We start from the raw sequence: 24,225 nt of genomic DNA on the forward strand, positions 1-24,225 counted from the left end.
CTCCACTCCACTTCTAATTCTTTTGCTATTTCCACCACATCTGCAGTGACTTTCCCCACTCAACTCTTGAGCCCTCAAAGTCATCCACAACGGTTGGCACCAACATCTTCGAAACTCCTGTTACATGTTGATGTTTTGAATGAATGAATGTTCTTAATGGCATCTAGAATGACGTATCCTTTCCTGAAATTTTTTGATTGGTTTTGCCTAGATCCATTAGAGAAATCAGTATCTATGGCAGCTATGGCCTTAAGAAATATATCTCTCAAATAATAAGACCTAAAGGTAGAAATGACTCCTTGATACATGGGCTGCAGGACGGATGCAGTGTTAGCAGGCATGCAGGCAACATGAATCTTGTTGTCCATCTCCGTCAGAGCTCTTAGGTGACCAGGTGCATTGCCAATGAGCAGCAATCTTTTTTTTCTGAACAATAGGTATCAACAGTGGGCTTCAAATATTCCATAAACCATTCTATAAACAGATATGCTGTCATCCAGGCTCTGTTGTTCCATTTCTAGAGCACAGGCAGAGTAGATTTGGCATAATTCTTAAGGGCCTAGGGATTTTTGGATGGTCAGCGAACACTGGCTTCAACCTAAAGTCACCAGCTGCACTAGCCCCTAATGAGAGAGTCATCCTGTTTTGAAGCTTTGAAGCCAAGCATTGACTTCTCTCTAGCTGTGAAAGTCCTAGATGACATCTTCTTCCAATAGAAGGCTGTTTTGTCTACATAGCGAATATGTTTAGTGTAGCCCCCTTCATCAGTGATCTTAGCTAGATAATCTGGATGACTTCTCCATGAGCACTTGCTACTTCTCCTTGCACTTTGATGTTATGGAGATGACTTCTGTCCTTAAACCTCATGAAAAAACCTCTGCTAGCTTCCAACTTTTCTTCTGCAGCTTCCTCACCAACCTCAGCCTTTACAGAATAGGCTTTGGTTTAAGCAAATATGGTGGCTGATTTGAACTGTGCAGATCATTACAATTTTCTCCATATCAGCTATAAGGCTGTTTTGCTTTCTTTTCATTTGTGTGTTCACTGGAGGAGCACTTTTAGTTTCCCCCAAGAACTTTTCCTTTACATTCACAACTTGGCTGTTTGGTGCAAGAAGCCTAGCTTTTTTGGCCTTTCTCAGCTTTAACAAGCCATTTCTCATTAAACTTAGTGATTTCTAGCTTTTAATTTAAAGTAAGAGGCATGTGATTCTTTCTTAGAGGCCATTGTAGCATTATTAATTGGCTTAATTTCAATACTGCTGTGTCCCAGGGGCTAGGGGGCCTGAGGAGAGGGAGAGAGTTGAAGGATGGACTGATTCGTGGTGCAGTCAGAGCACACACAACGTTTATTGATTAAGTTTGTCTTAATGTGAGCAGTTCATGAAGCCCCAAAATATTTACAATAGTAACATCAAAGTTTACTGATCACAGATCACCATAACAAATACGACAATAATGAAAAACTTTGAAATACCAAGAGAATTACAGAGACACTAAGTGAGCAGATGCTGTTGGAAAAATGGTGCCAATAGACATGCTCTCAACCTGCAGGGTTGTCATATACCTTCAATTTGTTAAGAAATGCATTATCCACAATAAAGCAAAGCACAATAAAAGGAGGTGCACCTGTATCCTGAGAACTCACTTATTAGTTCTAGGTGTTATTTTATACATTTCTAAAGATTTTCCACATAGACAGTTACGTCAACTACAAATAGAAATAGTTTTACTTCTTTTCTAATGTGCCTTTTATTTCATTTTCTTGGCTTAATGGACTAGCTAGAATTTCCAGGATGATGTTTTTGGTTTTTATTTGTTTGTTTTAAATTGAGATGTATTTGACATACAATATTGTTTAAGGTGTTACATGTTGATTTGATACAAGCCATGAGGAGAGCAGACATCCTTCCTTGCCTTCTTAACAATCTTGGAAGCATTCAGTCTTCAATCATTGTGATGTTAGCTTAGGTTTACTGTAGAGGTTCTTTATCAAGTTGAGGAATTTCCTCTCTGTTCCTGGCTTTATGAGAGTTTTTATCATGAATGGGTGATGAATTTTGGGAAGTACTTTTCTGTAGCAAATGATTGGGTCATATGATTTTAATTGAATTTTCTTTTATCTTGAGATAATTGTAGATTCACATGCAGTTGTAAGAAATAATGCAAATAGATCGTATGTACCCTTAAGCCAGCTTCCCCTAATTAGAACATCCTGCAAAACTATATGGTACAACATCACAGCTGGGATGCTGATGTTGGAACAGTCAAGGTACAGAGCCTTTCCATCACCACACATATCCCTTATGTTGCCCATTTATGGACACATCCACTTCCTTCCTACACCCAACCCCTCCTTAATCCGTAGCAACTCCTGATCAGTCCATTCCTATGGTTTTGTCATTTCAAGAATCCTATGTAAATGGAATCACACAGTATATACATTTGGGAGATTGCTATTTTTCACTCAGTATAGATCTCTGCAGATTAATCCAGGTCATTGTATCAATGGACATTTTTATTGCTGAGTAGTATCCCGTGGTGTACATGTACCAGTTTGTTTAACCATTCATCCACTGAAGGATTTCTGCATTGTTTCCAGTTTGGGGCTATTATGAACAGAGGTACTATAAACATTTGCAAGTTTTTGTATTGAACACAAGTTTTCATTCCTCTGGGATAAATACCTAGGGATGTAGTTTCTGGGTCATATAGTAGTAGTTGCAGATTTAGGTTTTAAAGAGACTACTAGTTTTACAGGGTGGCTATACTGTTTTTCATTCCCTCCAGCACTGTGTGAGTGATTCAGTTTCTCCCACTGCTGCCAGTATTTGGTATTGTCGCTATTTTTTTTTCATAAAGGTGAATCTTGCACAATTCAGTGGCATTTAATACATTCACAAATGTACTAAACCATCACCTCTATGTAGTTCCTAATAAGCATTTATGTCACCACCACCCCAATAAGACCCCATACTCATTCAGCACTTATTCCCCATTCTCCCCTCCCCACATCCCCAGGGCAATCACCAATCTGCTTTCTGACTCAGCGTATTTGCTTATTCTGGACATTTCATGTAAATGGAATCATGCAATATGTGGCCTTCTGTGACTGGCTCCTTTCACTTAACCTAATGCTGTGAAGGTGCATCCACCTTGTCGTAGCACGCGTCGGTACTTCATTCCTTTATATGGAGTGAATAACAGCCCATAGTGTGGACATGCCAGAATTTTGTTTTTCCATGTATATATCAGTGGACATTTGAGTTGTTTCCACCTTTTGGTTATCATGAGTGATGCTGCTGTGAACATCAGTGTTAGAAAGAAGGATCACTGTGTCTTGGTGGATTGTTCCTTGTGTCATTGTGTAATACACCTCCCTGTCCCTGGTAATATTTTTTATTCTGAAATTTAATTTTTCTGCTGTTACTGGAGCTACCCTTGATAGTATTTTTCATTAACATTGCAGGATATATTATTTTCCATCCTTTCCCTTTCAACTGGCCCATACCATTATGTTTGAGGTAAGCATCTTACAGACAGCATGTAGGTGGGTCGTGTTTTTTCACTGCATCAATCTGTCCTTTAATTGGTGTATGTAGATTATTTTCACTTATTCAGAAGTTAGTGCTTAATTCTGCCAGCTTACCTGGTTTTGTTTGTTGTCTGTTTTTGTTTCTCCATTTTATTTGCCCTGACTTCCTGTGCGTTACTTGAACATCTTAGAATTCCATGTGATGATTCATGTCGTGTTTTTGCACGTACCTTTTTGTACACCACCTGGAATGGCTGCTCTAGGTATTACATTGTTTGTACCTGACTTACAATGGTCTACTGGTGTCAACATTTTACCAGTTTGAGTAAAGTATAGAAACACTACCGATTTCCACCTCCTTAACCTGCCTCTGTTTATAATATAATTGTTAAATATTTCTTGCACATACATTTAGAACCACAGCATGCAGTGTTATAATTGGTGCTTCAAACCATCAAACATGACTTAGAAAACTTGAGAGGAAAAGGAAAGTATTGTATTTACCTATATTATTTTTTCTCTTTTTATTCTTTCTTTCTTAGTGATGTCCAAAATTCCCTCTTTTCTGCTTAAAGAACTTCCTTTTCCCTGCTCCCCGGAGAGGTCTGTTCTTAACAACTCCTCTTAGCTTCCCCTCATCTGATAATGTGTTGATTCCCCTTGCACACCTGAAGCATACTTTCATATGCTGCAATAGGGAAGGCAGAGACAAAATCCCCTTTCTGCCATGTGGGCATTGAGGTCTAGCTTCCCCACTCAGACTTCATTGATGCCAGGAAGGTTGGGGCTTCCTACTACTGCTGGGAAATGGTGGTAGTTCCAGATCTCCGCCAGGCTTCCACTGGTAGCATCCTGACTGGGATGGGTAGGAGTGCCTCAGTACTGTTCCCCAGGTGGTCTCCACTGACAGTGGCAGGGATGGGATGGAGACTCATTACCACTGTGCAAGGGCAATGGTCCTCTCTGTTAGAGCTCCTCTGATGCCACCCTAGTGGGGACAGGAGAGAAGAGTCCTGACCACCATGCCCCACCGGGCCTTTGCTGCTGGAAGGGGGTGGGACCACACTCTTCCCTGGGGTGGTCAGCTGAATGACAGCAGTTCCTGTATAGCGGTTTTCTGTCTTGGTAGGCTGCCCTTTTCCTGGTCCTCTGCTTAAAGAGATCAGGCTTTTGTTGGGGCCTTTTTGGGTTGCTCGCTTCTTCAGGCTCACATCTGAGATGTATGAGGCCACAAGGAAACGCAGGGGGCTCAACTCTGTGTTGTGCCTCAGGTTCCAAGGTCCCTAGCCAGGCTGCCGCCTTCTCTCCACTTTTCACGGTCTTTGGTTTGTGTTACACAGAATGTCCAGCAGTTTCAGTTGTACTCAGTGGGAGAATAGGAAAAGTACCTCTGTTTTTCCAGAGGCAGAAGTCTGGACATAGAAATTTTCAAGTCTGATACTGTCCTGCAAAGGAGATTTAGGAGGAGAGCAGCCCTCACACATGTGGGGCTTGAGTGGGGCTCTTACTGCATGTCTACATCATGAAAAAAACAAAAAGAAATGAAAAATAGAAGCAAAATGAAAAAATAAAACCAGCTTTACCTGGGTCTGCATGCGTCTGCTCATCTGTCACGGAGGGCATGTGGTGGGGTGACCATGACCACAGCCTGCTCGGTGAGGTTTTGTAAGCCAGGGCACTGGGATTTCGTGATCCCCTTCTGACATCGTTGCTTCCGTCCACCGACAGTTGGGTTATGCCCTGTTAGTCCTCCCACCTGGTTGGGTGCTCACGGAGCCAGAGCCGGGAGCGGCCCCTTCTGCGGGCCATAAAGCTTACCCTAGTACAGCTGAAGGGGCCGGCAGCCAGCCCCTGACCCAGGCACCGTGGTTTTCATGTCAGAGAACAGAAGAGCCTTTCCCCAGGCCCCACTGCATTCCACAAAAAAGCAAAGCCAGACCTAGGACACACATTCCCTGCCTTTCAGCTCAGTGTTGTTTTAGTCACACAGGCAGCTTCTCCACCCACCCCTCGGCTCTCCAGTAAACTGCTCTGCCCAGTGGCCAGGGACTGCCGTTTCACCCCAGCCAACTGCGGCGCAGAAGCGCCCCTCATCCCCTGGGCTGGGAGGGGCTGGGAGGGGGGTGCGGTGGGGGGAAAGGCAGGAAAAGGAATGTGGCCGACTCCACCCAGACCTGTCCTCAGAGTGAGAGTGTGATTCACGGGGTCAGTGGTCTCACCTTCGGATCTGATAGACAGTGTACTTTTTGTCTCCTTAAGCCCTGTGTCTAGGTCGTTTGGGAAGCGCCTTGGAGAGTCAAGAATAAAAGTGCAGGTCAAACAATGGATGACTGGAAAAGTCGGCCTATAATCAAGAGCATGCCTCCCCATTTCGCCATGGTGGGAAATCGTCAGGAGCCCAGAAAGCTCCAGGAATCGGTCAGACAATGGGCTATTGCGGGGAGGGGGGTATTGAATGCTTCTGATCTTAAACTTGAACATAAGATGTGTTATTGCAATTCTCTGTGCAAACTTGGTGGCAGGAAACCAACCCACATCGTAAGGAACTAGAATCCGACCTAGGAGATGAGCTGACCTTGCTCCCTTGTGATTTTCTGGAGGAGCAGGGGATACAGCCCCAGTTTCCATCTGGATTCCCAGTCCAGTGATCTCTGCCCTTGTAGCCCTTCAACTAGAAAGAGAGGAAGGCTGAGAGGGAAGAGAGGTTACTTTTTCTCTGAACAGAAACCAGGAATGTGGGAATGACATTGTGTTAGCTTCCTAGCCCCGCTGAGAACAGGAAGCCAGCGCATAGCGCACGCAGAGATGCCCGCTCAACTCACTGGCCCTGGTGTCCTTTTAAAAACTCAATCTGACCGATTTTGACTTTCCTCCCTTGGAACGCAGATCTTCCATGTGTCTGAAACCAGGGTGATGGGAGGGCCGTGAGAGCCTTCGGTTACATGGGTCTGACAGTAAGAGCCTGCTGCATCACCAGCCCACCAGGGCCAGCTGCGTTAGCGGGAGCTGCAGCAAACACAATGGCTGTTATCTCGGTGTATTAGGTCCACAGAGGAGTGGCCTGCTTAATCTCTAAATTAATAGAGCAGAGAGGAAATGGTTCTTATAGAGCCGTGGGTCTGCTTCCTTCCTGATCAGAGAACTGGGAGCTCCGGGCTCTTAGGTAATGTCATTTCACATAACTAAAGGGCCTAGCTTCTACAATCCTGAGCGCAGTCCACTTTCAGCAGGTCACCTTCCTATTTAATTGAGAATTCTAGGGTGTGCACAGGTGTGGAGGGACAGTGTTGAAATCTCACTTCTCTTTTTCCCTCATTGTCTACCACCAAAGATGGATTGTGAATGTGGCATTGAGCTGAGTATGTAGACATTTACAAAACTTTGTTTACCGGAGTTCCAAGTCTCACAGAGATGGTGGTCAGAGGGGATGGCAGAGATGGAGCAATGACTTGGCCAGTGGCCTGTCCTCCCAATTGCCCATCTTTTGGCCAGGCATCTTCTAGAAGGCAGTTTCTAACCTCCACCCTGGTTACCCTTTTTACTTCTTGCTTCTCTTTTATGACCAACAACTGAGTCAGTGTAGGAAAACCTCTGGGTAATGGAACCAGAGCCCATGGCCCGTCTCTGCGTGCCTTCTGAGCTCTCCTCTGTGTCACGCTTCCTGCTGGTCCCAGGAGAATGAGGGTCCTCTTCCTCTGCTCACACACCCCTCCAGCACCCTTCTTAAAAGTGTGACTTGTGAATTAACTGCTTTGATTTCAATTGGTGTAGATGTCAATACCAAAAGGGTCTTCCTTAGCATAGGTCCTGGGCGCTGGCAGCCACGCACTCTCTCAGGAGAAGTGGCCATTGCTCACCAGGCTGGGCCTGTCTGAGCAGATGGTCGTTAGGGTCCTTTGTCAGCCTTGCCCAAAACTCACATTCATTGCTTCAGAGTGAAGCCTTGGACTTCATCAAAATTAGCTGTTCTCCCTCTTCTCTGCCCTTGGTTCTGGGTGACCTATTTCTGAAACTCCAAACTGTCCTAGAAGACCAAGGATTTGCCCCAGCCGAGGTCCAAAAAACATGCCTCAGGCTCCAGAAGCAACTCTCTCACATGGGTCGAGTCCTCTTCACAGTAAAATCCACTTGGAATATGCGTTTGGTCCCTGAAGGGGATGCTGTTGAGGAAGCCCACTCCTCTGGCTGGGCCCAACAGGTAGAGCAGAGCCTGGCCAGGCCCCAGCCAGCACAGCCCTTGGTAATTTTGGGGGCTGGTCAATGTTGGCTGCCTCAGGCAGATCGCGGTGCTAAGTGGAGCTCTGCTGTACATGCAGAGGGTCTCAGCAGCCTGGTTCTCCTGTCCTTTGCCTAAAACCAAACTAACAACAAAAAGAAGCATATTGCAAGTCAAGATCTGTTAATAAAATTATACCAGTCCCAAAGGATAGTGCTTTGAAAAAGCCCTGGGATTTCCATGTGAATAATTGGGAGCCTCCTCTCTGGAAAATGTACCTCTGATGTGACGATTATTCTTGGCCAAAGACCAGGGCACAGGACTCCTGGATTCTGGTCTTGCTTCTGCTCCTAACTATGGGGCTCTGTTGCATCCTTTGCCCTCCCTGAGGACAAAGATCAAATGAACCAGGAGAAAGAATAACCACCTTTAATTGAGCACTGACTAGGTGCCGGGCACTTGCTAAGCGTTTGGGGGAGGGGCATTGTCTCCTGTAATCCTTAGGGTAACCCTGAGATAAACAGGCTGTCTCCAGGAAGCTGAGGCTCCGAGAGGTTAAGCCAAAGCCACAGAGCTAACAAGTGGCAGAGCTCAGAGCCAGCCGTCACTGCCTCTGTACTCCACTGTCTCTTAGCTCTGAAGCACACGGAAGGCCACAGAGCAGGACAGAGCACGTGTCAGGCAGGAGTAGTCCTCATGAAAAATCACAGCCACGCAAGTACCTCTTCAACAGTTGCTCATTCATTCAGCAGCATGTGATCTGGAGAAAGGGGAGTGTCACCTTTTGAACACTGGGCACCCACCCAAGGTTAATAAGGCCCCCAGGCTCTGCAGTCCGCATGTGGAGTTTGGACAGGAGGCAGAACCTTTGATCCTTCCCTTTGAGGGTAAGATCTCCATTCCTCCCTCGTATGGGTGGCCCGATTGATTACTAGTGTGATAATCTCTCAAACATTAGCACTGCAGACGGCAGTGCTACGGAGCCTGTGTGGAATTGGGACCCAGTATGTATGTCACATGTTGTCTCTGTCTCAGTCGATACCCCACAGCAAGTTGCAAAGATTCCCCAGCTCTGAGCAGCCACCTATTGTATTCATAAGGCAGCTCCAGACAAAATGGAGGTGTTAAGGGCTTTAGCCATACAGTTGGAGAAGGAAGGAGACACCTCTTTGCTCCTCATCTGCATTTCATCATTTAATGACAGTAAATGGCTCACTTTATAGATTACAGTGGTTGGCAGGAATGGTATTCCTTTTGAACTCCCCAGATATTCCTCCTCCTTATGGATGAGGACACTAAGGTCTGAGAAATCCAGTGACTTGCAGAAAGATACCCATTAAGAAGGTGGGAAGCTACATCAAGGGTCCTCATTTGAGTGGCAGCCTGCTTTCTACCCACAGTATGACCAAAATCAACCCCCACCCCTTCTTCTCACTTCTAAGTGCAAGTGGGGCTGAGGAAGGGGGCAGAGGAAACCTGAGTGTAACAGGAAATGTGGAGATTGGGATGGCTGCAGAAACGCTGGTCTCGTTTCACCTGCCCCTCTTCTTTAGACTGGTGACCTTAGGAACGCCCAGCAGGCGGAAGTCTGTTCGCCTCCTGCCTTGGGGTGAGGATTTGTGTCCATCATCTTTGGAGGCACAGGCTTTGACTTGCAAAAAGAGCATGGAATTCAGTAAGGAGACCTTGAAGTGGATCCCGAGGCTGTAACTAGCACTCGGCAAGACCTTGAGCAAGTCCCTTTCCTCTTGAGGTCAGAGGGCCTGTCTATCTCTGGCCTTCCGTGACATTGCCCATGGACCTACTGTGTGCCTGGCCCTGGGCTGGACCCTCCCCTGGGACAAATCTGCCCTGCTGCCACTTTGTGTATATCAGCTCATCTCTTCCTGTGACATGGCGATTAATGTTCCCACTTCACTGTTGAGGAGGCTGAAGCTCAGAGGGGACAGGGACATTCCAAGTCCTACATAGTCAGTAGGTTGGAAATTCAGATATCAACCCAGGTGCTCTGACTCCCAAGCTCCTCCTCCTCTGCTGCTTCCCATTCCGGGATGAGCAGCTCAGACATTTAGGGCCTCCTGCAGGCAGGCAAAACGGTCCAGATTGCCTGGACATTCCAATCCAGCGGCAGAGGCAGCCCAAGCTGATGAAAAGCCCCACTGGGGGCTGGGCTGAGTTCTCCAAAGGGCCCTCTTAGAAGCCTGGAGAGGAAGCCCCGTGTCTGCTGTGTCACACAGGCGGTACGCACGTCACAGGTGCAGGTCTGGCCCTAGGAGAGGGGAGCTGTGTGTATGGCCCACTTCCAGGAACCAGGTGGTCAGGGACCTGCTCAGCAGGGAAGCAGTGCTGTCCCTGACACTTACTGAGATCTTGCACAAGTCTCTGAGCTTCAGTGTCTGCACTAGTAAAACGGAGTGAACAATCTGCCCTCTGCCCACTCCTGGGTCTCTGGGACAACAGTGAACAAGCTGTGGTTATGAACATGGTAGGAGCCTCACAGGGTACTACTGCTGTTAGCGCTTTTTTCATGATCAGAGATTGGCACTGGCTCACAAGGGCCGTGGGGAACACGTGTCCTTGGAGCTCAGGTATAAACACACAGGCCCCCTGAGAGAACCTCAGTCTCATCAGCAGCCCCACTGCACCGCGGAGAGCTGGATTTATGGTGTAGCTCTGAGCATTCTGGGTCAAGGCTTGCAGTGCATATGCGCCTTTCTATTTTGGGGATCCTCCCCATAGAGCTCGCAGCTGTTCACTCCCTTCTCTCCCTCCTCCTCCTGCTCCTGCAGTAGGGCCCCTTTTCTGTTCCAGACACCCAACCAGGGCAGGCCGCCAGGCAGAGGCCTTGCCTTCAGATGGAACTTTTCTGTAAGGGCTGAGCACTGCTCAGCTTGCAGGACACTGCTGGGCTCTGCGTCCGAGTCCTGCCCGGGTAGCCCAGTTCAGCAAGCCAGTGACCTGAAAACCACAGTCTGGTTGAAGGGAGGATGCTAGGAGAGAGGGAGAGCTCCATTTGGCAGCTGGCTTCCCCTGGCATCTGGGAGCTTGGCACTGCCTGTTTCTGGACTTCCAGGAGCACACTGGCCTTGTCTGCATTCTTGCCTGCCTCTTGCCCCTAGCATCCTTGACCTTAGGCCCAAGGTGACCAGTATTTGGAGCTTGAGCTCCCCAGGTAGGAGCGTGGGCATACCCTTGGACCCCAGGTTGGAGTGGCAGGAGAGTCTAGCTGAGCTGAAGCTCAGGCACTACCCACTCTGGGGATGTGCAAACCATGGGGCCAGCCCTGGAGATGCAGGCTGGGGGCTCCCCAAACTCGGGGCTGGCCTGTGCCAGCCAAGACCTCTTGCTTTTGCTGAAAATCCCCAGCTAGAGAAAGTGTGAGTCTGCCTGCAGTCAGGTATTTGGGTCATAAGCTGCCCTGGGAGTGCGAGCTGCAGGCCTCGGGTGGAGGGCGAGAGGAGCATGTGCTTCTCAGGTTCAGGCCACAGATGTTGATTTCAGCAGTTGACAGAAGAATTCGTCAAACCCATCCCTCCTCCCACTTTGCCTTTCCTTCTCTGCCCCTTCCTTCCTGCCTTTCCTTCTCCTCCTCATCTCCCTCCTCCCCTCTCACCAGATCTCCCACCCCCATAGTACCAAAGTTAGAAAGCCAGCCATGAGCCACGCTGCTGCTGCCTCTACCCCAGCCTCCTGCCCGCCTGCCCCTCGCACACATGTGCCCTTGTCTGCCTCCCTCCGGGGCTGTGGGGCTCGGTCACTATCCTGATTCCCCATTCAGAGCTGCTTCATCAGTTCGGCTGCTCCCCAAGGCTGTCAGCCAGCGCGGGCACTCCCGCGACCCTGAGATTTCCTGCTCTGAGGACCCTCCACCCATGGCTCTGTACCTGGCACATAGTAAACGCTCAATAAGCAGTGGCTGCCGGTCCTCTTGGCCAGAAGGTCCCTTAGGAATTGGGCAGGCCACCCCCTTTGTTGAACATGAGGCCAAGGATACACAAAGGAGAAGGGGCGTGTCCAAGGTCATTAGGCCAGTTAGTGAGTTCCTCACAGTTTCTGACAAGTGGTTGTCCCTTGGCCTTGTGCTAGAAATGGGGAGAGCTGCATAATTTGCAGGAAACCTTTTGCTCCAATATTTAATTCAAATCTGCAGATGCCAGCTGAGCCCTGTCACGAGACTGGGTGCTCTGGGGCTACAGAGATGAGGAGGAAACAGCCCCTGCCCTGTGGAGGCGGAAAACGCACAGACCTAACATGGTGCCCTTGAGGTTGACCAGAGCCCCCAGGCTGTATTGGCAGAGAGCCCCCTGAAGGCCTGAGGGAGGAGGGTGTGGTTTAATCTGCTGGACAAAGGCTGGAAGGGTAAGGCAGGTGAGCCTTCTGGAGGCGGTGCCCCCTCCTTCCTCCAGAACCCACAGAGCGCCCTCCAGCAGGCATGCCAGAGTAGGAATGTCATCAGTGAAGGTGACACGTGGCATCTGGGACTGCCACTTAGCTTGCCGGGGTCAGGGATGGTCACCTAGCTTGTACGGTGGTAAAAATCTTGAAGCTTTCCAGCTCCCACAGTGTTGTCTGCCACTCTCTGGTGAACAGTTGACCTATGTGGCCCCATACAGTGTGAGGGGGGCAATTTGGGAAGAACTCATTTCCCTTGGGCAAGCTGCTGAGCTCATGCTGTAGGGCAGGGGTTGGCAAACGTCAGACCATGGCAACGCCAATTCCGGCCTGCAGCCTGTTTTTGTCAATAAAGTTTTATTAGTCCATAGCCATGCCCAGTCATTAACATACTGTCTACTACAGAGCTGCAACAGAAACCATGTGGCCTGCATAGCCTAAGATACTTACTTTTTGGGCCTTTACAGAACCTTGCCATCCCCTGATCTAGGTCACTGGGCTTTGGTTCACTTTTCTCTGAGGCCATAATTCCCCCTACTAGGTGGGTACTCCCTTCCGTACCACTCGAGGGAGAATCGCTGATCCTAATACCTCCCCAAGTGTTCTGCAGAGCTGGCTTGACTCCCCGCTCCAGGTCCTGTCTCTTCTCCACAGTCCTCATTCTTCCCGGAGCATCCATTTCTCCCTCTCCCATCATCGTCCAGAGAGACCTTTTACGAACGGGTTGAGCCAGTCATTCTTCTGCTTAACTAACCCCCAAGCCAGTGGCATCCCACTGCAGACAGGTTACAGCGCCCCCTTCCCATGGCCTGCAAAGCCCTGCGTGAGCTCATGGCTGCCTCCCTGGCTCACTGTGCACCAAGCACACTGACCACCTGCCTGTCCCAGGACCACACCAAGGGCTTTCCCCTCAGGGCCTTCTCACTTCTGCCCACCTTCCTGGAGGCCTGCACTTAGATGGCCATTTAAATGTCTCCTCCTCAGAGGAGTCACCTGGCTGCTCTGTCAGGTCACTCTTTCTTCTGTGACGTCCTCTGAAGAACACTGCTCACACTTTGTTCCTGTTCTGTCTGTCCCACTAGAATTCCGGCTTCTTCATCTGGTTCACCACATCTCTCCCTGGTTTATGCTCATTCTGGGAAGATTTCTGCCTGGGCCCCCTAGACAGCTCTGCTTGGTTCAGTTAGAAGCCTTCATCTCTAGAGTATGATAGAAGCCCAGGGCCCCTCTCTCTAGCTGCCTCTCTTTCTAGAATAAGCTTCAAGCACTGAAGTTGTCTGGTGTTAGGGCTGCCTCTGTGACACTGTCAGAAAAGTTGAACGTTTTCTTGTCTCTTTTCTCCTTCAAGTCAAGCCTTTGGGGTCTAGAACAATTAACTTGGCTGGTATAAAATAATTCCAGAAAGCCAACCCCAAACACCTACACCCAACATCTGCTTTCTGAATACATGGCTTCAAAGAGCTCAGTGTACAGTAGCTAACTGCTGTCCATCCTATTCTTTTAGCCACAGGACAGCTAAGGAACTTAGAAATGTCTTGCCCTTTCCTGCAGTTAAATCTGACATAAAATTACTTTATTGGCAGTATTTTAATAAACAAACATGCCCTATGTTTTCACCAGTAATTCAGCTTCAGCTTCCAGGTGAGAAGAAGATAATCACGAATGACTACGAGGATGTAGTTCTGAGGTTTCTGTTAACACCACATTCCAAGGCTTCCCCCTCTGGCCAGTCAGTGCAGCGTCTTACAGGGGGCATACCGAGAAGGAAACACACTGCGGGAACAGCGCCTGCCCGCCAGCACCGCCTCGACCACCACCGCCACCACCCGCATTTCTGCTACATCTCTGTTTCCACCTCCACCCCCACCCTTCCTCCGTAAGTACCGCCTCATCACCACCAGTGTCCCTCCTTCACTTCTGTCATCACCACCATCACCTCCACCTCTGTGACTTCCTCCACCATCACTGCCATTGCCACCTCCTCTGCCGCCCGCCTCACCACCATCTCTCCCGCCATCACTTCCATTGCTATCACTTCCTCCAGTGCCACCATCAGCATTTCTACCACGTCCACCTTCACCACCAGTGCCTCCACATCATCACTACCACCGCCTCTGTCAGTACCACTCCTACCACTTTCATTACCGCCACAACCGCTACCGCCATTATCACCACCTCCATCTCTCTCTTTCTCTCTCCCTCTCTCCTTGCTCACTCACTCTCTGTCTTGAACACACACACACAGGCTCAGGAAATTTTTCAGGTTATATGAGACATTTCAGGATGCAATCACAGACACTTTCCACATATAGTGGAAGAAATACATACCTTTAGATTGTCAGTATTTTCAATATGCAACCTACTCCTGTTCCTGTGTGCGTTGCCACTCTGGGGCATCAGCCTGCGTGGGCAAAATCAAAGGAGAATTCATTACAAGAAAGGACAATATATTCCCAAGTGTACGCCCTAAAAAAAGGATAAGTTTGGATAAGGGATCTTTTACTTCGTAAAAGGATGTGCTGAGGATCTCCTTTCAATAGAAAATTCTTGTTGCATTTCATTACGATTTGGTTTACAAAAATTAGCCTTGCACACATCTGTCCAGGAGTGCAGCCAATGAGTAAAGGCAGATCCGCCTTGAATGGCAAATGCTGCTGAGTAAACCATGTTAAAGACTATTTTAGGACCACCAAGAATGTGTTTGCATTTTTAAGAGTGGAAGGAGAGAGAATATTTATTTGGTATATCCACTGTGCTGGGCACTATGCTCATTTTACATTTCTAAGCTCATGTGATCCTTATAACAAATTTGTGAAGGTGGCCCCTCCCTCTCCCCATTTGATCACACAGCATTATGGGTGTACTAAATGCCACTGAATTGTACACTTAACAAGGGCATATTTCATGCTCTGTGCATTTTACCTCAGTTTTGAAAAAAGAGGACCTAAATCATTTCATAATGTACATTAAATCATCTTCTTGCAGACTTTTTAAAAAAGCACATTGTCTAACCTAAATACATACAATTTTTATTTGTCAATCATACCTCAATAAACCTGGAATAAAAAAAGGACCTAGTGCCTGCAGAAGGTCTCTGGACTGACCTGGTGCTCCTTGTCCCTTGTCCCCTCCCAACCTCCGCTTATGTGGCATCGGAGCTCTAAACAGCCTGGCTCTCAAACCTGCTGACTGGGTGGGTACATTTAGTGCATTACTGTATTTTAGGGCCGGAAGCTGGCGCTCGGCAGCTAAACTGTGCTTCCTCAGTTAGCATATGACCTCCAGGAGGCGCGGGACAACCAGGTGTCTCTGGATTCTCCCACATACACGGCTACTGGGTTTCTCTGCAGGGGAATTCCTGCCTCCTGCCGTGGTCTAAAGCCTGTTGCCATTTCATTGATGTGTTGTCTCCTGGTGCCTAAGCTTTAAGACTCATCCTCCAGACCATCCAAGACCTGGTATCTAATTATGTGCTTTTTACCTTATGTTCTCTTTATCACAGGGGGTCCCCCAGATTGCATAAGCTTCAGAGCTCCGTGCCTCGGTATGGGGGGAGGTACTGAGTAGTCAGTAACTGGTTGTCTCTTCACTCCATTTACACTCCTGGAGTTGGTGTCCTGGTGGAGGGCAGCAGTGCAATGTCTGGCAACGGGGCACTGCCATCAGGAGGGACACTACTGCTGTGCCCACCCAGTCATAAGCAGAAGTCCTAAAAGAGAGCTGGGGCTACCCCTTATCATGCATGCTTTCCACACAGCTCACACTGCTCCAGCTAAAAATGAGCCAGGACTTGACTGTTTCCAGCTCTTGGATTATCAGTGGCTTCTTATTGCCCCAGCCAGGCTCTGCCAATTATGTCCCTGAAATGCACCAACAGCCCCTCTAGGCCCTCAGCCCATCGGGGCCCAGTCTGGGGGCTTCTCCTCGGACCCCACTCCTAATCCCATTAGCAAGGAGCCCACTGCTGCTTAAGGGACCCTGCATCCAGAGTCCCAGCCAACATGGGGGTACTTGTGAAAGGAAGGCACATGGAACCAGAAGCCCACAGACAAGGAGGAGGGGCACAAGTGCCCTTCCCCACCCCCCACCTAATATGAACTCATCAGCCTTGGTGGGGCCTTTGTGGTATGAAGGCTGGGCCTGCCAAATGGGTCCAGGGCCACTGTTGGGGCTACATTCCACCTTCCTGCGAATGCCTGCTGAACGGTCCACCTGTGCATGTCTGGGTAGAGGTGTGGAAAGCTGGGAACAGGATCGGTTGCAGCCAGGGCAATGGAGAGACATTAACATGACAGCCCACCAGCCTACGGGGGTCTGGCCTCTGCTGGCTTGCAGGGTGTCTGGGGTTACTGCTCATGGGCATTTTCCCCTGGTCTGTCACTCTCCATGATCTCTAGAAAGCTGGAAGCACCGTGGTGAGACAGATTTTGGGTGAAGGCAGTCTCGTTAACTTAGTCACCCTCCTTTCGCTTTGGATCACTTAATACGTGCTGGACTCTGACCGTGGAAAGCCACACTTGCAGTTGGACAACACCTCCAGTGGCTGGAGCAGTTATGGGCAGGCAGGTGTGGGGCACAGGCCCAGGTGACCGACACATAGCAAAGACTAGTTTGCCAAGCTCGCATTCTAAAGAGAGCTCCAGGAACAAGCTTTAAGTTGACATCACTGATTTTCACACACCCCTCGAGGTGTTTCGGGAGCTGGCAGCCTTCCTCGTAACTGGTGACTTGGTAGGACTCTAAATAATGTGTAAGCACGGCTCATTTGACCAAAATCGCAGGTTGCCTTTTCTGATTCAACTAGTGTAGAGCTGATACTCTCAGGATTAACACTGCTAGTCTACACACACACACACACACACACACACACACACACACACACACGAGTGTTCAAGTAATTCCTTGTTAAAAAGCCATAGAGATACTTGAGGAAGACTTTAATTTGACTGCAACAGGGCTGGGAGAGGTCGTGCTTTCTTTGAGACAGTAGTTGGTAGCAGTGTATAGGTCCTGCCCATGGATGGGGAAAAAGAGACTTCCTCTTTCCTCTACAGGAGCAGCCCCGGAAGAAGGCCATAGCATCAGCTTACCAAAGCTGTGACCCATTCACTTTACACATGGGGAAACTGAGGCCCAGCATAGGGTGGGGACCTATGAGAGGTCCCATGACAAGGCCTTTAGAAGCAGAGCTTGGGGAGAAGTGAGGAGGTTAGGCTTAAATCACGTGCCCGGGCCCCTCTGCCTTCTTCCTGTATAGAACCCCAGGTCTGCCCAGTGGCCCTGGTGGCCTCCAGCCTCAGGTCTGTGGCCTCCAACCTCACCTCTGCCTCCACTTTTCCCCTTATCTATATGATTCTGGGCTCATCAGCCTAGTTCCAGTGAAGCACAGATGATGCTTGTAGGCCATCGGGACTGGGACAGGGCCACTTCCTTCCACAGGCAGCCCTACTCCAGCCCTCAGACCCCAGAGCGGCGGGTGGCAGATGGTAAAGGTGGCCCTGCGGGCTGTCAGGCCAGGGCTGGCAGACCAGGTAGCTTGGCTCTCCCCGCTCCCATCCCATGCCACAGTCCCAGTGGCCATGGCCTGACTTGGCAGAGAGCAAGCCGAGGCCTGTGGTGGAGGGCAGTGGGGCAGCCTGGGGACCCAGGGCCTGGAGAATGAGACCAGCAACAATGACTGCTCCCGATACGCTCGCTTCAACAATGCTGCGAGGCATGCAGGGCAGACTGAGTACCCACTTTACAGAAGAGATTGAGGCTCAGAGAGGGGGACTAACTTGCACGGTCACACAGCAAATGGAAGAGCTAGGACTTAAATGCTAGTCCTTTGGCGCCTACTCCAGGGCTAGGGCTCTTTCCTCCACCCAGCCCGCCTTTGCCTGTGTTGGGCGCTGAGCATGCAGTCTCTGCATCTCGGCAGACCAGAGGCGCCAATAAATCCCCCATTGTAGGTCAAGATTCTTGCTCCAAACCACCTATTAACAGATTCATTCCTGAGACCCACTGACTCCTCTTGAAGTCAGTCAGCATTCACAGTTCCCAGCCATTCTCAGCTACCCTGGGGGTCCACAGAGCCTTGTATCTTGCAACTTTGGAAATGCAAAAATCCTCTTTGTTCTACAGGTCAGTTTCAGTTTGTGGGTGTGTTCTTCTGATAAACAAACATGCAAATGACACGCATGCCCAAATTTAGGCAATTACACTGTTTCCAGCTCTTGGATTATCCAGAGTCCCAGCCAACATGGGGGTACTTGTGAAAGGAAGGCACATGGAACCAGGAGCCCACAGACAAGGAGAAGGGGCACAAGTGCCCTTCCCCACCCCCCACCTAATATGAACTCATCAGCCTTGGTGGGGCCTTTGTGGTATGGAGGCTGGGCCTGCCAAATGGGTCCAGGGCCACTGTTGGGGCTACAGTCATCTGGTCCCACATATATATCCAGACATATCCTCTCTCTCTTCTTTTCTCCCTCCTTCCCTCCCTCTCTCCCTGCAAAGCCAATCCTGATGAATCACAGGCTTATCTGTTCTGGGGCTACCTCCACCATGACTCCCTTCCTTTCTTCTCAGCAAGCCTACTGGGGACCACCCTTGTCTCAGAGGGCCTGAAGTCCAATCGAGTCAGCTTGGTTCTTGGAAACTCGCAGGGGCACTGTGGGCCAGCACTGAAGACAGTTGATGGAGTACAGATGTATTTGTGGAGGGAGACTGAGAGAACCAGCAGGCGGACTGGCCTGAGCCCAGCTGAGAGAGGCAGTAGACAAGGAGAAAGGGGAGGCTCATAAGCCCCAGGCCAGTGCCACCCTTTTGATGGTCTTGCCCAGGGCTCATGTGCCAGGGACCTCTGGAGGGAGAGCGAGGCCCCTGAGCTCGTCTCCTGGAGCTCTTCTTTGGCCTCCTGCACTCTTTCCCAGGAGGAACTGTACCCATTGATGTTCGTGTTACACCTCCAGCTGGAATGTCCAAAGTTAAGTGCTTAAACAGCCTGCCAGATTTCTTTGGGAAGAGTATATATAATAGATATAATAGTCATTATTTTTCTTATGTCCATTTTATGAGCCTGGACTGTACTCTCAAAATCTAGACCTTTTCCAAGAAATCTCTGCCCTTTCTGCCATTATGGACTAAAAATGTAGAAAGGGAAGAATTGCCATATGTCATTGCTCACACAGAACCAGAAATAATATTGACTCCACAGCTGAACTTGGCCCCTGTCAGAAGGGTTGCCTTTGTTTTCTCATTATTTGCAGGGTGAGGAAGCCATCACGTGCTTTCAGATGCATTTTAATGATATTTATAAGGTCAAGGGGATCACATTGGTGGCCTTGTCTGCCTGGTTATGAAATAGGACTTTGCAGGCATTTGTGGGTGAAGATAAAACCATTCCTTTATGAAAGCTGCCAGCGCACTATCCCTCACTTCCCCTCCCTTCCAGCACCAAAGACTGGGCCTGTGACACTCAGTCTGCGAGTTGGGACCCTCAGGGGCTAGGGTGGTCATTACCCCTAACTAGTTCTGTGACCACGAACAAATTGCATCACATTTTGTTTTCTATGAAAAGAGAAGATTGAGATAAGCTCTCTAGAAATCATGCCAGTGTCTTTTGATTTGCCTGTTGTAAAAAAGAAAATCTCACAGTAGGTGGGACTGTGTGTAACACATGGCCTGAAGGAAGGAGGGGCTGGCTGGTAGCTGGGACCAAGACCCTGCTGTCATGGAGTCCACAGAGACTAGAAAATGGCACATATGTGAAGCTGGAGAGGGTCTAGAAGCTCGGTGGGGGACCTGCTGCCCCCGACAGGAAGGACATCGAGAGGGAAGTCATTCAGGTAGCAAGCTATCTGCTGCATTTGATCTAAAATGGTGACCATGGCATTTAGTCAACAACTCCCACCCCAGGCAGGCAGACATCAGCCCAGTACCCACTGGCCCAGGTGACCTGGCAAAGGTACCAGTGTGGCCCTGGGCACACTAAAAGCCCAGCCCTCGACCTCATTTACGCTTGGCTGGGGTTCTGGCCACTCAGCCAGGGTGTTTGAGGCTAGTTGTCGAATGCTTTCACCATATAATCAGAACCATGGAGCTGCGGCCTCTGTTAGTCTCCCTCAAGTCCACTGAGAAAGGAAAGCTCATGAGAGGCGCCTGCCTGCTCCCTGCTGAACCTGCAGCCTTGACCAGTACCCCTCCTCCTAGGGCCAGCAAAGCCAGCCTGGCCCCTGCCTAGGCAGCTCTTAGGTCGGCATCCAGCTGTGGGCCTGGCCCAGCCAGGGTAGCACCTGCTCTCGTAAATGGGACCCACCAGCTGTGTGGTGGCCCTCAGCACCCCACAGGGGCAGCCTGGGACCTGCTTTGGGACTGAGGAGCCAGTTAGGTTCCAGACTGGGACCTGAGTGGGGAACACTGGCTTGGATGCAGTCGTGAGGTACCTGGGGAGTTAGTTGTGTGCACATTGCTCTTACTTCAGAGAGTGGGAGACTCCTGCCCCTTGCCAGGGCTTCCTGGTACTACCTCTAGCATCCCATGGTCATGTACCATCTTCCCCTCCTGCCACCTTAGTCTCAACAGGTAATGGCAGACCAACAATTAAATGAAAGCTCTGAGCCTCAGAATCTGCCAGGGATTCCAGGCCTCCACAGTTTCCAGTCCCTGCCTACCTCCCTTCTGTTGCAGCTACCCCATTCTTCCCCTGCCTGGCCCTATGTAGACGTCACTATCACCCATCTTGTGTTGCAGCCCATTGGGCCCAACCATTGCCAGCTCAGACTTCCTTGCGGGGGTCGTACATAAGACCCACCCTCAATCATCCCTTATTGATCTATTTCATACATCCCTATGTTCAATATATCAGATTTCTTTGAAGTCTTGGGGAGAATGTAGAAGAGACCCAGTTTCAGTTTGGGACCCAATGACTTCTTTGTCAGCTGCCTCATGATTGAGTGCATGGCCAGGGAAACATGAGGCAGAGCTCCCTGTACGCATAGTCAGCTGGCCTGCATGGGCGAGTGGGCACACATAGCTGAATAGGCCTCTTCTTGTGCCTGCTGTACCCCTCCACAACCTACTCCTGCGTGCGCCATGCTATTTAGCCAGGCAAGTCCCCTCGCTCCTTGGGGTGGATGAAGGCAGTGGGTTGAGAGGCAGCAGAGTGGGCACGGGGGGGGGGGGCAGGGCCTGCATCTGCCTGGGCCCTGTCACCCTCCAGCTGAGCAACTCTGGGCCAGCCCTGCCCCTTCCCTGGGTCTCAGGGTCCCTGTCTTTAAGTCCCTGCACTCCCTGGGCCCTTCCAGATCTGCCCTTTATAATGCCAGCTACCAGTTAGTGAGGGTCTCCTGAATGCCAGAAAATCTGCGTCCAGTTTCCTCATGCATCCGCAGAGAAGAACTTCTTATTTAGATAGCTTTATACTTTTCCGGGGGTAGGGGTGGTGGGGTTGGGATTACAAGTCATTAAAAACAAACAAGCAAACAAGCAATACAAAAACGTTGAGAATAAAAAGGGACTTGCCAGTCATCCCCAAGAGATGACTACTCCAAATGGTGGCATATACATCCTTCCAAGTTATTTTTGTGTGCACATTGCAGCGTGTGTGTGTGTGTGTAAATAAATGGAACCACGTTCCAATGAATGTTCTGCAGCTTGTGTTTTTCCCTGAACAGTGTACCTCAGGCAGCTGCTGCAAGGACACCCCCACATCTACTTCATCCTCTAAAGGCTCTGCTGTGTTCTTCTTTATCGCTACAACCTCATGCATTTAACCAAGACAGGAAGCAACCAAAAAGTTCAATGTCTGTATTGCACTTTTCCTTTTTAAAAATGGGGGTATCTGTAGACAAGTAGGGATTGAAAATATCTTAGCTGCTCCTAGCTTGCTCTCAAATGGCTGCCTTTGGCAACCGAGTTCATGTAGTGGCTCCAGCATAGCTTCATTGAACTCCCTGTTAAGCCAGCAAAGAAGATCCTTTGCATGAGTTTCTGTGGTGTTTAGTATACAGACAGCACAATGCCTTATTTGAAATGTAACAAGACAGTTTAAATGAAACACAGCAACACAGAAATGAGCATTATGGTTCCAAAAATAGGCTGTATTGTAGTTTTGACAACTGTAAGTCTTGAAATGGAGAGATGTGTTTTGGCTTGCAAGTTTCCTGTTCATTCAAGCCTTTATAAAAATCCCTCTCTCTTTCTCTCTCTCTCTCTCTTTCACTCCTCTCCCCTCTTTCAGCCACAGGGAACCATTAAGAGGAGACAGGAAGGAGATAGCTTCCAGTTTCCAGACATGGCTGATGGGAGTTACCCTAATAAAATCAAGAGGCCTTGCCTTGAGGACGTCACCCTCTCTGTGGGTGCAGGCGCCCAGCCCAGTCTGGCCTGCGCGGAGCTGCAGGTTCCTCATCTAACAGTGAACCCTGGCCCTGCAGCTATGGGAGTGGCTGGCCCTGCGTTACTGCTGGAAAATAATCCCATGAACGGCAGCGTAGTGGGCTCACCCTTTGTGGTGCCATCGACTGTGGAAATGGGCCTCAAAGGACCCGCTGTTCCTTACTATGACAAGTCCAACAGCGTGCCGGCAGTGGACCAGGAACTTCAGGAGCTGCTGGACGAGCTAACCAAAATTCAAGAACCTTCTCTGAATGACCTAGATCTTGAGAAGATACTGGGGAGCAAGCCAGAAGAACCCCTGGTCTTGGATCATCCACAGGCAACCCTAGGCACAACTCCCAAGCCTTTGGTTCAGATACCACAATTGGAGGGCCTTGGTTCCGGCAAGGAGTTTGCTTCTAGTTGCAGCCAGGTCACCGGTGTGTCTCTCCAAATCCCGCCCTCCTCCGCAGGGCTCAGCTACAGGATTCCCGCCACCAGTAAGCAGATGGCCTCACCCAGCTCTTCGACAGTGCAGGCCAAGACCCACGGCCAGGCCCTGATGCCCACCACACTGCCTCTGCCTCCCGTGCCTCAGTGGCACCACGCCCACCAGCTGAAGGTGCTGGCAGCCAGCAAGCAGGGATCGGCCACCAAGCCTCCCGGGCCCGCTCCGTGTTGGTCTGGTCCACCTGGCCTGTCCCCGCCTTACCGCCCTGTGCCATCGCCGCCACACCCGCCACCGCCCTTCAGCCCTCAGAGCCTCATGGTGTCCTGCATGTCATCTGGCAGCCTGCCGGGTAGCACCCTGCAGGCTTCCCCCAACGCAGGGCTCTCGGGCGTGGCAGCCAGCGGTACTGTCCTCGGGCCCGTGCTGCCTTATGGCCCCGAGAAGCTGCCCAGCCCAGCGCTCAGCCAGCAGCCGACGTTCAGCCCACAGAGCTCCATCTTGGCCAACCTGGTGTCCTCTGCCGTGAAGAGCCCTCAGGGGCACCTGATGGCCGCCCTGCCAGCCAGCAACCCAGGGCCCTCCCCGCCCTACCGGCCGGAGAAGCTGGCCAGCCCGGGCCTGCCGCAGCAGTCCTTCACACCCCAGTGCGCCCTGGCCCGCAGCCTCACACCTGCCACACAGCCGCTTGGCCAGCCACCACAGCCCAGTGCCCTCTTCAAGCCCATACCCACCAGCGACCCCAAAGCCCTCAGCATGATCATGCAGCAGCAGGGGCTGGCCAGCTCCAGCCCAAGAGCCACAGAGCCATTCACTTTCAGCAACACCAAGCCCTTGTCACATTTCATTTCTGAGCCGGGGCCCCAGAAGATGCCCCCGCTGCCCACCGCCTCTCGGCAGCCTTCCCTGCTGCACTACCTGCAGCAGCCGACACAGACGCAGGCCTCTTCTGCCACGGCTTCCTCCACCGCCACGGCTACCTTGCAGCTGCCACCACCGCCGCCTGACCATCCTTCGCTCCTTCTGCAGCAGATGATGCAGCAGCCCCAGCGCCTGCAGCGAGCTGGGGCCTCGGATTCTTTGCCTTCTCTGCCCCGACAGGTAAGACAATCCCAACTCCGGTTACGTTTCTCAGTTTTGGAAATGGAGAACCAGGTCTCCTGCTATTCATTCCTGGCTTTGGAGGCAAATCCAGGCTACAGTTCTCTCTGAGGCTGTGCTTGACTCTGGAAAAGCATATTGAAGCCATCTCCATCTTATGAGTGAAGAAGCAGGA

At 50.2% G+C, this 24,225-nt stretch overlaps 1 protein-coding gene across 9 annotated transcripts in view; it reads left to right on the plus strand.

Moving 5' to 3' along the window:
- MAMLD1 (mastermind like domain containing 1) overlaps positions 1-24,225 on the plus strand; it is a 121,036-nt gene that overhangs the window by 61,914 nt on the left and 34,897 nt on the right. For 8 of the 9 annotated variants that reach the window (XM_017651863.3, XM_037015553.2, XM_017651868.3 and 5 more), the window contains exons 2-3: positions 5,794-5,952; positions 22,365-24,050. In XM_017651863.3, coding sequence (XP_017507352.3) covers positions 5,857-5,952; positions 22,365-24,050 — 1,782 coding nt within the window. In that variant the 5' untranslated portion in view covers positions 5,794-5,856. Of the gene's footprint in view, positions 1-5,793; positions 5,953-13,798; positions 14,019-22,364; positions 24,051-24,225 lie in introns of those variants that run through there. The other variant, XM_073227435.1, reaches the window with a different exon arrangement.

Source organism: Manis javanica, chromosome X (genome assembly GCF_040802235.1).
Source record: "Manis javanica isolate MJ-LG chromosome X, MJ_LKY, whole genome shotgun sequence".
NCBI lineage: Eukaryota > Metazoa > Chordata > Mammalia > Pholidota > Manidae > Manis > Manis javanica.